We start from the raw sequence: 11,853 nt of genomic DNA on the forward strand, positions 1-11,853 counted from the left end.
AATATGTCTCCAAGCTAGAAATCGTTCTTCCATGAATAAGTTCCAGAGCTACCAAGATTTAAAGATTCTCTGGAATTACACCGCAAATAATTGCTAAACTTGTGATCTGTTTTTATCTTAAAAGAAGGCTTTTCTATATATTATGGCCAGATACAATACACTTGCTAAGTGATGATAACTCTGTTGGCCACACTGGAAATGCAGCGCAGTTAATCTTCTCCTAGCTCTAGAAATCTCCTAAGCTTGTGCCATAAATGCAAACGTTACAATAATAACTGATTTTATTTTTACCATCACTTCTGTGCCCATGAACCAATTACGGTAGCTAAACATGAGCAGGTGCAATCATAGGATAAATCTTACAAATCTGATGATGATGATATCATTATTTTAATACATTTGGCAAAAATGTGATCTCACTTTACTGGACATTCTAATCTTGGAATGTATGGGCTGTGATCCTGCGGATGAATGATTCCTGCAAACAAAGCTCATTTCCTGCCTCTTACCTTCCACAGAAGAGAGTGGGGCCCATCTGCCGCTGGTGCATTTTGCTAGCTGTGGGGAACGAATGATTGGCAATTTGGGAGACAGGGTGAATGTACTCAAAACTAGGCATATTGTCCCGTCCCCCCAGTGTCTGGTTATTTGCATTTGGGAACAGTCATATTGTGGATTTGCATTCTCTCTGGATTGAAAAAGGAAGGTTTGTTCACTTGTCTGTTTTGTCAGAACAAGGTGCTGCAGAGCAAAACACCAGCCATTAGCAATGAACAAAGGAGGCAAACAGCAGACAGTGGCACTTAGCGAGAGAACATAACATTCCATAATGTAGCATTAGCCCTCCAAAGGTCAAATAGCAAACCACCTCCCTGTATATATGAGTGCCATTTTCGGCCATGGTGTTTATCTGAAAATCAATTCACTCTGAGCTTTTGAATCTCACAGAAACAAGGGGTTTCATGGGGCAGGATTCAACCAATGAGTCTTGTCAGTGGACGCTCTGAGCAAGGCTCCCCTCCCAACCCCCTGAAATTGGCTCAGGGGGTCAGGAGAACCCCTGGAGGAGAGGGGGATCATTCCATCTGACAGAGCAAAATGCTTGCACTGGTGGAGCAATAAGAAGAGTGTGACATTGAATCTCTCCCTTTGCTTCGAAGAAACAAAAGTGGTGCCAGTAGAGTCCAGCACCACTTCTGTTTCCCCTTTTCTCCCCAAATCTTCTCCAAAGGGGCCCCAAATACTTTGGGATTGATTTTGAGGCCATTTAGGGGGTTCCAGGGGAGAGGAGGAGGATGCTATGTTTTTGCTAGTGCAAGTCTAAAAACCTCCTGGCATAGTAACACAATTCCATCCCCTCTGTGGAAGCAATTTAAGATGGCGTGGTTGGTTTCTGCTGGTGTCCATTCTTTTTCTTGTGTTTCCTAACAAGTTTCCTGTAGAGGTACTGAACTCTCCGGTCTTCTTGGCTGTTGAAAAAGGAGGCTGAAATTTTCCGGCACAGCCGACGTGAGTATGTTTCCAAAAAGATCATGGTATAAATGATGCAGTAGAGGAACCCAACGGCAAGGACCACAGCTTTGTTGGGAGGGTTTGGCCACCTCATGGGGCAGTTAGCAGAGACAAAGGTAAGATTCTGATGATAGCTCCTTTCAAACGGAGGTAAGGATTGCTCTGTAGAAAAAGCACCGTTAAAAATATATTCCAAAAATGGCACAAAAATCAGCTTCGCCTGAAAGAATAAAAGAGAATGATTCAGTAGAAATACAGAAACTCACACAGAGCATTTAGTATTTCTGACCCCGTGCTGTGGAATGCTCTTCCAGTAGAGATCCAGCAGGCATTCTCGCTTTCCTCTTTCACAGGAATAGCTTTTTTTTTTTTAATTCCAGCAGCTGTTTAATCAGCCAGTCACTTTAATGATGATGATGATGATTTTTAAGTGTGTTTTGTGTTTTATTGTTTTATACTGCCCTGATATTTTCTGATATGGCAGATGGATATGAAACAGTGGAAAAGTACTCTTCGTTATAAACTGTAAGGTCCTTAGAAAGTTAGTCATATTTACATGCTATCAAAATCATTTGGGCAACTTACTCAAGGCTAGCTCAGGACTAGCTACAATCCTAAATCATACAGAGATCTCTTTTAAGATTCTGCTTTACTGCTAAAACTGTGGTAATTATTATCATCTGTACTTTTCCATATTTCTTTTCCTTCTGGCCTCACTGTTTACAATTTCAGGCCATGTACAACCATGTCTCATATTCATGCATTTGATGAAGTATAACCTATTATGCCTTTAAAAATATTCTTAGTTTTTAAGTGTAACCATGCTCTGGTGCTGTTTTTATGCTTATAGATAGTAAATCTGTAAAATAGGTTCAGAGGAGTTACTTCTGAGTGAACTTGCTTAGGATTTTGCAAGTTCTCTCGCTGATTTCAGAGGGACTGAAGTGAGATTAAAGTCTCTGGATCGAGGACTTAAGAGTTACATTTCACCCACCCCACCCCATAAAGTGTGCAGTCCTTATGTCTTTCCATGGAAGTTGACCAACAGCCAACCTAAATTAATTGCTTTTGAATAATTCCAACTACTCTTTAGTTGAAAGTCCTGTGATGCTGGAGCTTAAAAATGTAACTCTCAAGTTTGGAGCCCTATTCTTCTGAAATTGAAATGAGGTGTGTGTCTAATAGTATGGTGAATGTTACAGATGACCAATTCCAACCTGCATTTGCAGGGATCGCATGATGACCTTTTACGTCCCTACACATCACTTGTCATCCGAATTAATACAGTGGTACCTTGGTTCTCAAACTTAATCCGTTCCGGAAGTCTGTTCCAAAACCAAAGCATTCCAAAACCAAGACGTGCTTTCCCATAGAAAGTAATGCAAAATGGATTAATCCATTCCAGACATTTAAAAACAACCCCTAAAACAGCAATTTAACATAAATTTTACTACCGACAAAGACCATTGATCCATAAAATGAAAGCAATAAACAATGTACTGCAGTCACACAATCAGTCACTCAATCAGTCAGTCACAAAAACAAAACAAAAAAGTCAGAAAAACAAAAATGCAAAATAAACAGCAAAAGCAGACAGACCGCAAAACAGAAGCATGGCGCTCAAAATGGAGCACGTTTGGCTTCTGAAAAATGTTCGCAAACCAGAACACTTACTTCTGGGTTTACAGTGTTTGGGTTCTAAGTTGTTTGAGTACCGAGGTGTTTGAGAACCAATGTACTGCTGTACCATGTTGTGAATAGGAGGCAGGGTTAATTTTAACCATGCTGTGGTTGTTTCATTTATAATTCTGACTGCAGGAGCATTCAAGCGAAATCTTGATTTGCATCGGCATCTTGCATCCTTTCGCTTGAAAATGCCAAGGTAGAGGCTTCCATACTCACCTCATATTTTATTGAGATGACCATTGGCACAACGGGGAACTGGGCGACTTCAGTCACAGCCGCTTGTGCCAAATGGAAGGCGATATAGTCTGTTGCTATGATCACTAGTGTCAACATGAGCACTAAGGTAAGAAGAAAAAGGTGCATTACACAAGAAAGGAGTTCCTCTCGGGATAGCTTGAATCCTGTGGACTTGATCAGCTTCTTTGGTGAACAAACTAGCAGGTGAGTTGCTTTGTTCTCCCGAGCCAAATCTTCTAGCTTTTTGGTGATGTAAACATTGTCAAAATGGAGATCTGTGAGGTAGCTCTTCAGGTACCAAGCAGACTCAAATATCAGATAGAAGAGGAAGAAGCCAGCAATTACCCGGTTACCCAATAGTATGACCTTCTGGACCAGCACATCAACTTGCAAGAAATCTTCCTTGATCCCTTGGCTGGCAATGATAATTCTCTGACTCAATAAATTGTTGTTGTTGTGGGTTTCAAACCGGACATGGCCATCCCTAGCTCTCCCCGTTTTGTCCGGCATGTTGTCAGTCACCCGTTTGAGAGCGTCACTGAAGTCCCATGAAGCGTTCCCCAAGAGAACTGTTGAGTTCAGAAGGCTCTCAGAGGAATTCTTGCAGATGCATTTGATGACCTGCAGGATGGTTTCGATGTTGCTCATGATGTTTGGCACTATGTTGACAGTCACAATCATGAAGGTGGCAGACAGGAGCAACCTCCGCCCTTGCTTAGTCCCTAAAGTGGGCACAATTATAGTGAACATGCAACGCATGGGGTGCATCAAGAAGAGGGTCAACAGGGCCAGAAAACTAATGGCTGAAGCAGCTGCGGCAGAGAACTGGAAAGAATATTGCAGTGAGAAAAACATCCAGTTGTAGAAGAGTCCTCCAATGGCTGCAGCAATGCAACAGCACATCAGAAAAAGGGCTAATAGCTGGTTGTGGCTTGATGGCAGAGGTCTGGAGTAAGCAAGCCAAGCTTCCGTGGCAAATTCTTGTATCCTTGGGAAGAGAATGTCTTGAAAGTAAGTCCAGACTTCCATCCTGTATTAATAATGAACAGATATTCCTGAATAATATGAGTGAAACTGCTAATACTTCAGAACCAGCTCTAACTTGTGTCGGAAATGCAAAGAAATAGAAGGAACTATGTACTATATGTGGTGGAAATGCAAAAAGATAAAGGAATTTTGGGATATGATTTACAATGAGCTAAAAAAAATGTTTCAATTAACCTTCGCCAAAAAACCTGAAGCCTTTCTCCTAGGTATTATAGGCGTAGATATACCGAAAGGTTTGATGACGTTATTCATGTATGTAACCACGGCCATGAGAATGCTATTATCCCAATGCTGGAAAGGAGATAATATACCGACAAAAATGGAATGGCAGACGAAATTATTTCAGTACACTGAGATGGCAAGAATAACAGGGAAAATTAGGAATCATGACGACCAAAAATTTAACAGAGAGTGGGATAAATATAGACAATACCTAAAAGATCACTGTAAACATCTGAAATCAAAATTTCATTATACAACTTTACTTTATTTCCAACACTTCAATATTTCTTTTATGTATATTTCTGATGGAGAAAGATTACTGTGATGTCTTTTAAAAACCAATAAAGATTAAAACGCAAAAAAGGGAGAAACTGCTAATACTTCAGATTTGCCAAATTTCCAATTTCATCGCTCAAGTTTTGAACGTGAAATTCAAAATCAACATTCAACTTTTGAACATTCAACTTTAGACTGATATGCTTTCATTGTTCCGGGTGGTGTCAGATATGAAATCTAACAAATTATTACTTGATAAATTCTGTTTCACGAGTGCCAGCCACTGAATAACATCCTGCACTGAATGCAGAATATTACTGCATTTTATCAACTGTGAAATAATGACATGTACTAATTAATATTGCATGCCAGTACTGTACACTATCACCCCATAGTAATCAAATACTCCCCTCCCCCCATACTGTGTTTGTTCTGAGACTTCTCTGAGCAACTCACCCATCCAAGGTCATATAGTACATATATTCACATGGTATTTCTCTGAAGCAATACATCAAAACTTGCCTCCATTGCCTCAAAAACAGCAGCAAATCCCATTTTTGCTGGTTGCAATCACTTTTTTGCAAACACATTTCCCAAAGCAAGACATAACATAACCATTTTTAATTCTAGGGGGAAATTCTCAATAACAGCTTGATAATTTGTTTTTTCTAGACACAGAGAAATGGATATTTAAGTTGAAGTCGATTCTACATACCCAGTATTATGAAGGCGTCTCCAGGTCCTTTGTAACCACTCTGGGATCCTGCAAATTTTCATTTAGTTTTCATATACTGAAAAAATATCTGACAAGATAATAAAACCACTAACCGAATGAGACAGAACCATTAAGGTAGGCAGTTCTGGACAAAGAGGTGTGTGGGTGTGTTAAAAGCAGACACTTGAAAAAAGGTTCAGATGAACAGCAAAATCTGGTCTGCAAATGTAACCTAAATATTAATGTGGGACACCTCCTCTAAGGCATCCCACCGCTGGTGAACATCATGTTGTGGCTTTAGAAGTTGTTGCTGTGTCTCTTAAGGAATCACTACCAGGCTGTATGTATGTGCTGATGACGCCTGTTTAAAAACCACCCTATATATTGCAAAAGTCAATTCAGAAAAAAGGAGAAGAAATAATTCAGGAAAGTTCTATTTTTGCACTGTGGTAAGGCTGGTCGCTATGAGTAAACACTGAATCTTGGTGATGAATTTGCTCAGCTGACTTTAACCTCAAAGTGTCTTGCAAACCGTTGGCACAGCTGCCCACTGTGTGTTCCAGGTTGACACACATCCTGCAGGGCTGTTCCCACTATCTGAAGCCTGGGATGGAAAACTCAGCTATAGTGCAATCCTGTGTCTACTCGGAAGTAAACCCAATTGAATTAAATGGGGCTTGTTGTTTAGTCGTTTAGTTGTGTCTGACTCTTCGTGACCCCATGGATCAGAGCATGCCAGGCACTCCTGTCTTCCACTGCCTCCCGCAGTTTGCTCAAACTCATGTTGGTAGCTTCGAGAACACTATCCATCCATCTCATCCTCTGTTGCCCTCTTCTCCTTGTGCCCTCCATCTTTCCCAACATCAGGGTCTTTTCCAGGGAGTCTTCTCTTCTCATGAGGTGGCCAAAGTATTGGAGCCTCAGCTTCAGGATCTGTCCTTCCAGTGAGCACTCAGGGCTGGTTTCCTTCAGAATGGATAGGTTTGATCTTCTTGCAGTCCATGGGACTCTCAAGAGTCTCCTCCAGCACCATAATTCAAATGGGGCATACTCCCAAGTAAGTGGGTTTAGGCTTGCTGTATTCCTATGACGGGCTGCATTTTAAAAGATTGTTGCCACGTATTCAGACTTCTACTCTTGGAAAAAAATTGAATCTGCACTTCTTTAGCTGTTTTGAAAAGAAGCTCTTTGTTATTTCACAGTACCTTTGGATGCTTAAGCTGAGATTCTTACATCGCCAGGGGTTGGGCTAGATGACTCTTCGGTCCCTTCCAACTCTAAGATTCAATGGTTCTTGTGCAAATCCTATTCCCTTCAAGGCATCTTGTGCAAGCAACATCATAATCTCAGGATAAATGTCCTTTAAGCGGTTTTTCTGTTCTATGATTCTATTATTCTAAAGCAGGCTCCCAGATGTTGTTGGTCTCCAACTCCCAGCATTCCTGGCCGTTGGCAGTGCTAGCTGGGGCTGCTGGGAATTGTGGTCCATCATAATCTAGAGAGCCAAAGGTTCCCCATCTCCATCCCTGTGTTAAAGCCATAGACTATAGGGTGGGACATTTCTGTGCTTCTCTATCAGCTTGAAAAGAAGCACAGCTAGTTTTCATAATGCTTCATCTGTGTTAGGGAGGAATAGATACAGAGATTCTACTTCCCTTCATGACACCTCCTGCCTTCTCTCCAACCCACTGTCTCCTACCTCTGACTCACATTCCTGCCTCTGACGCTGCTAACCTTCATTAAGAAATAATAGGAAAAAAGCATTATCAGACTGCCAGTCATAGCCCTGAGTAAGGCTCCCCGACCCCCATCTAAAGGGTGACTCTTCATTCCCCCCCCCAATTTTTTTATTCATTTTATAACACAAATAAAAAACACAAACAGAAAAGACAAACAATACAAACAAATTCTTGTCATATCCTTATTTTTCTAAACATTGTTAAGTGGGCTTCCCCAAGTCCCACCTATCTGATTTTCATTTTACTTCATCTTTGCTGTGGGTTAAACCACAAAGGCTAGGACTTGCCGATCAGAAGGTCAGCGGTTCAAATCCCCATGACGGGGTGAGCTCCAGTTGTTCAGTCCCTGCTCCTGCCAACCTAGCAGTTTGAAAGCACGCCAACGTGCAAGTAGTTAAATAGGTATCGCTCCGGCGGGAAGGTAAACGGAGTTTCCGTGCACTGCTCTGGTTCGCCAGAAGTGACTTAGTCATGCTGGCCACATGACCTGGAAGCTGTACGCTGGCTCCCTCGGCCAATAAAGCGAGGTGAGCACTGCAACCCCAGAGTCGGCCACGACTGGACCTAATGGTCAGGGGTCCCTTTACCTTTACCTTAGCAGTTTACATATATCATAATTTCTAACCATCTTTTTTTTTTAATCACACTTAAAATAACTTCACATTTTATCACTTACAAATAATACTATTTTAAAATACCCTATCTTCTACTTCTAACCCTACAGCCTATATCCACTTCCAAAGCTATTCTAAGGTTTAAATATTAACATATTTTTTCAAATATTCTTTAAACTTCTTTCAGTCTTCTTCCGCCATCTCTTCTCTCTGGTCTCGGAGTCTCCCGGTCAGTTTGGCAAGTTCCATATAGTTCATCATCTTCATCTGCCATTCTTTGATAGTTGGTAAATCTTGTTTCTTCCCATTCTTTGCTAACAGTATTCCCGCAACTGTTGTGGCATACAGAAAAAAAGTAACATCCTTTTTGGGGATTTCACCCCCCACTATACCAAGTAAAAAGGCTTCTGGTTTTTTAATAAATGTGTTTTTCAACACTTTTTTCAATTCTTTATAAATCCCCAAAGGGGATTTATGGGTTCCAGCTTCCATTCAAATGGGTTCCAGCTTCCATGAGGTGCAGCCAACATGGCCAGAGGTCAGGAATAATGGAAGCTATAATTCAGCAACACTGGAAGGCCACACAACAGCCATTTCTACAGTAGAGACAATGCTGTCATTCTACTAAAGAAAAACTTATTTCGGCAACTATAAGTGAGGTTTGCCAGAAAGTGCTTTTTTTCTTTAAAAAATGTTTAGGGGTACTCTCATTTTGACTTGAGAAAATCACCATTTTATACTTCAAATCGGGAAGAATAAATACAGTAAATGGACAAAAGTACAAAGATTCACAAAATGTTTAGGGATATGCGTCCCCTTCCATCCCCCCAGAAAAAGAAGCACTGGCCAGAAACAATTTCCCATACTCCCATTTAAAAACAGCACAATACTTTATCAGTTCTGTATCATGTTTGTGTAGTCTTTCAGACCTATCTTAGATGTCAATCATCATAGTGGTGGCAGAGAGAAAGAGAGAATATAGTAATCGAATATATAATATATCATTCCCTCAAATAATTCCGAGAAGTATTCCCAAATGTTTGAAACAGCCTTTTGAAAGTTTGTTCCCTGTTTCATTTTCTCCAGTTCTAACAAGCATATTGGCTTTCTTCAATGTCCTTATTTATTTACTTCTGCCATGGACCAACATTGCTATCGATGCTTTTTATGGCTTGTATATTATTTACGTTCTGCATTTCCTTTTACAATGGGAAGTTTCTTTGCAGCCTCACAGTATTTACTTTCAAGAAGACAGAACAGGAAACTTCAAGTTTTGTTAAGGAAGTGAAAGAAAGAAAGAAAGTTTTAGCTGTCCCATTAATTTTCATTATGAAAACCCCATTCATTCATTTAGTTATTCATTCAAATCACATTCATTTTTATTCATTTGTATCATTCCATTTGTTTCCTATGCCTTTCAATGGGAGACCCAGATGCTCTTCTGCTGCCTGCAACTTCTGTGATTTCCATTCAACTGGCACAAAATATTCAGATAGTCTGCTACCTCTCCAAGAGATTTTTTTCACCTGTCAAATTTCAGCCAAATGGAAAGGGCTCCATTTTATAGGTGCGTTGAAATGGCATGCTAAAAGTGCATGCATGCATGCATTGGATATGCACACTTCTTCAAACACCAACACACAGGCTATCAGCTTTAATGAAGTGAAGAAAATATTCCTGGCACACATACATAACCACCAGAAAATCTGAAGCCCCATTACTCGCAATGGAAGGAGCAGAAGTGTGTGCCGGGAGAGAAGGGACAGGCAAAAGCTGTCCACATTCACCACTTGCCATGGGTGGGACAGAGAGCTCTGAAGTGGTGCATTGAAACTAGCATCACTCTATGGACAGAGGCCAGTGGAGCTGTCCATAGTGGGCAGAGGGACATTACTGACTCATCCAAGACACAGGACATCGGTGTTGGGTTAAAACAGGCCACAACATTTATCAATTACAGATATAAGCAAAGGCATTGGGTATGTATCTGGAATCAGCCAGCTTGCCTTCTGGTTGGTCAGTAGGCCGGGCCGACCTTTGATTAAGGGTCACCTTTCAACATACATCAAATCAGGACAATCCCTTCAGAACCACTATTTGGAAGGGTGCTATGACCCATCAGTCCCTGTGTGGGCTCCCAGACAGAGACATCACTTCCTGGACCCCTTTAGTGGCTCATCTAATCCCTCCCCCTCCCCCAAGTATGCCCCCCCAACTGCAAATAACACAGTAAGCACAAAAGAATAGGACAGGTATGGGACTAGTAAGGAATGGCCTGGAAATACTCAAAGGAACGGTAAATAGGTGACTGAGTGAGGACTGTTTTGGAACAAAGAAAGGTAAAAAAAGGTAAAGGACCCCTGGGCGGTTAAGTCCAGTCAAAGGCGACTATGGGGTTGCGGCACTCATCTCGCTTTCAGGCTGAAATAGCCAGCGTTTGTCCACAGACAGCTTTTCCAGTCATGTGGCCAGCATGCCTAAACCGCTTCTGGCGCAATGGAACACCATGACGGAAACCAGAGCAGATGGAAATGCTGTTTACCTTCCCGTCACAGCGGTACCTATTTATCTACTTGCACTGGCGTGCTTTCGAACTGCTGGGTGGGCAGGAGCTGGGACAGAGCAGTGGGAGCTCACCTTCTAATTGGCAAGCCCAAGAGGCTCAGTTGTTTAGACCACAGCGCCACCCACAGAGCAGCAGAGGAAAACACTCAAGCCCTCTTTAGTCATTCACAAACTCTCTGCGAGAATTGTGCAAGAGGAAAAAGCATGTTCATCCCACCTCCTCCATTGCACCCCATGTCACGTCTGTAGCAAGGGAGCCTGCATGCCCCTGCCACTGTACACCTATGTATTGCTGTGGACACTTGATGGGTGACAATGCATGAGCATCTACTTGCAGATGGTCTTTATCAGGACACCTGTGTAGCCAGGTGTTCCAGGCAAGCTAGTGGTGCAGCTCTGCTCTCGAGTCATCACAAAGAACCGCCTGGTTATCTTTACAGGGTTAATTTCACTTTCCACGTTCTCTTTCTTCCACTCCTTACATCCCACATAAACTGTCTCTGCTCTAGGAGGAAACCAAGGCCACTGACTGAGTCACAAAGGTGACATTTGAAACTCCTTTGTAACTCTGGCATGTGTTTCTTTACTAGTGACAAATGAACATGACAGGCCCCATTTGTTTCAATTTTCCATTCATTTGGAATTAATACATTTGAAGTAGCTATGCATTTGCCAATGTACAGGCCAAGCAACTTGGAAGAAAAATGCTGCAGAGGTAGGTGCAAAGTATAGTCAGCCCTCCCCAAAGGAACGGCAATCTCCTTGCACCCCACAACTGCTCCAACCCCCCCCCCAAATAACACCCCAGTTTCTTTCACCAGAATCATGCTACCTGCAGTTGCCATAGAAATTGTTTTATTGGGTACTTCTTGTGGGGATTTAGACAAAGACAAGTATGAAATGGGGAAGTGTAGTTTGTTAAGAGTGCTGAGCTCTCATGCAATTCCCAGGGAAGAGGAATGGATTGTTAACTAGTTCTTTTGACATATTTGCAGACTTGAGATGGGGAGAATAGAAAGGGGGACCCAAAGAGGGGAGAGCTAAATAATTTTTTTAGAATTTACAGGCACTTTCAAGGGCAGGCAATTGTAAGGCAATTGCAGAGGCTTCTCTTTGCTTTGTAAACACCCCTCTTTTTATTATTAAAAAAAGGTTTTACTGCCATGAGAAGGCAGCAGAGATCCTGTCCTGATCATGGACCATTCTTGCCCCATCATGCATCTTAGAAAGGGCCCTTTCT

General features: G+C 41.8%; 1 protein-coding gene across 1 annotated transcript; it reads right to left on the reverse strand.

Moving 5' to 3' along the window:
* Positions 1–1,318: 1,318 nt before the first annotated feature.
* Positions 1,319–4,464, reverse strand: OCSTAMP (osteoclast stimulatory transmembrane protein). The gene is made up of 2 exons (XM_053391005.1): positions 3,415–4,464; positions 1,319–1,732 (listed from the first exon to the last, which is right to left on the reverse strand). The coding sequence occupies exons 1-2, from the start codon at positions 4,462–4,464 to the stop codon at positions 1,373–1,375; spliced, it is 1,410 nt and encodes a 469-aa protein (XP_053246980.1). The 3' UTR covers positions 1,319–1,372.
* Positions 4,465–11,853: the final 7,389 nt, after the last annotated feature.

The sequence above is a fragment of the Podarcis raffonei genome, chromosome 6 (assembly GCF_027172205.1).
Source record: "Podarcis raffonei isolate rPodRaf1 chromosome 6, rPodRaf1.pri, whole genome shotgun sequence".
NCBI classification, from domain to species: Eukaryota; Metazoa; Chordata; class Lepidosauria; order Squamata; family Lacertidae; genus Podarcis; species Podarcis raffonei.

Coding starts and splice junctions, on each gene's coding strand:
- OCSTAMP (XM_053391005.1), bottom strand. CDS start 4,464: ATGGAAGTCTGGACTTACTTTCAAGACATTCTCTTCCCAAGGATACAA. Junction 1,733..3,414: donor TCATCTCAATAAAATATGAG/GTGAGTATGGAA, acceptor TTATTCTTTCAG/GCGAAGCTGATTTTTGTGCC.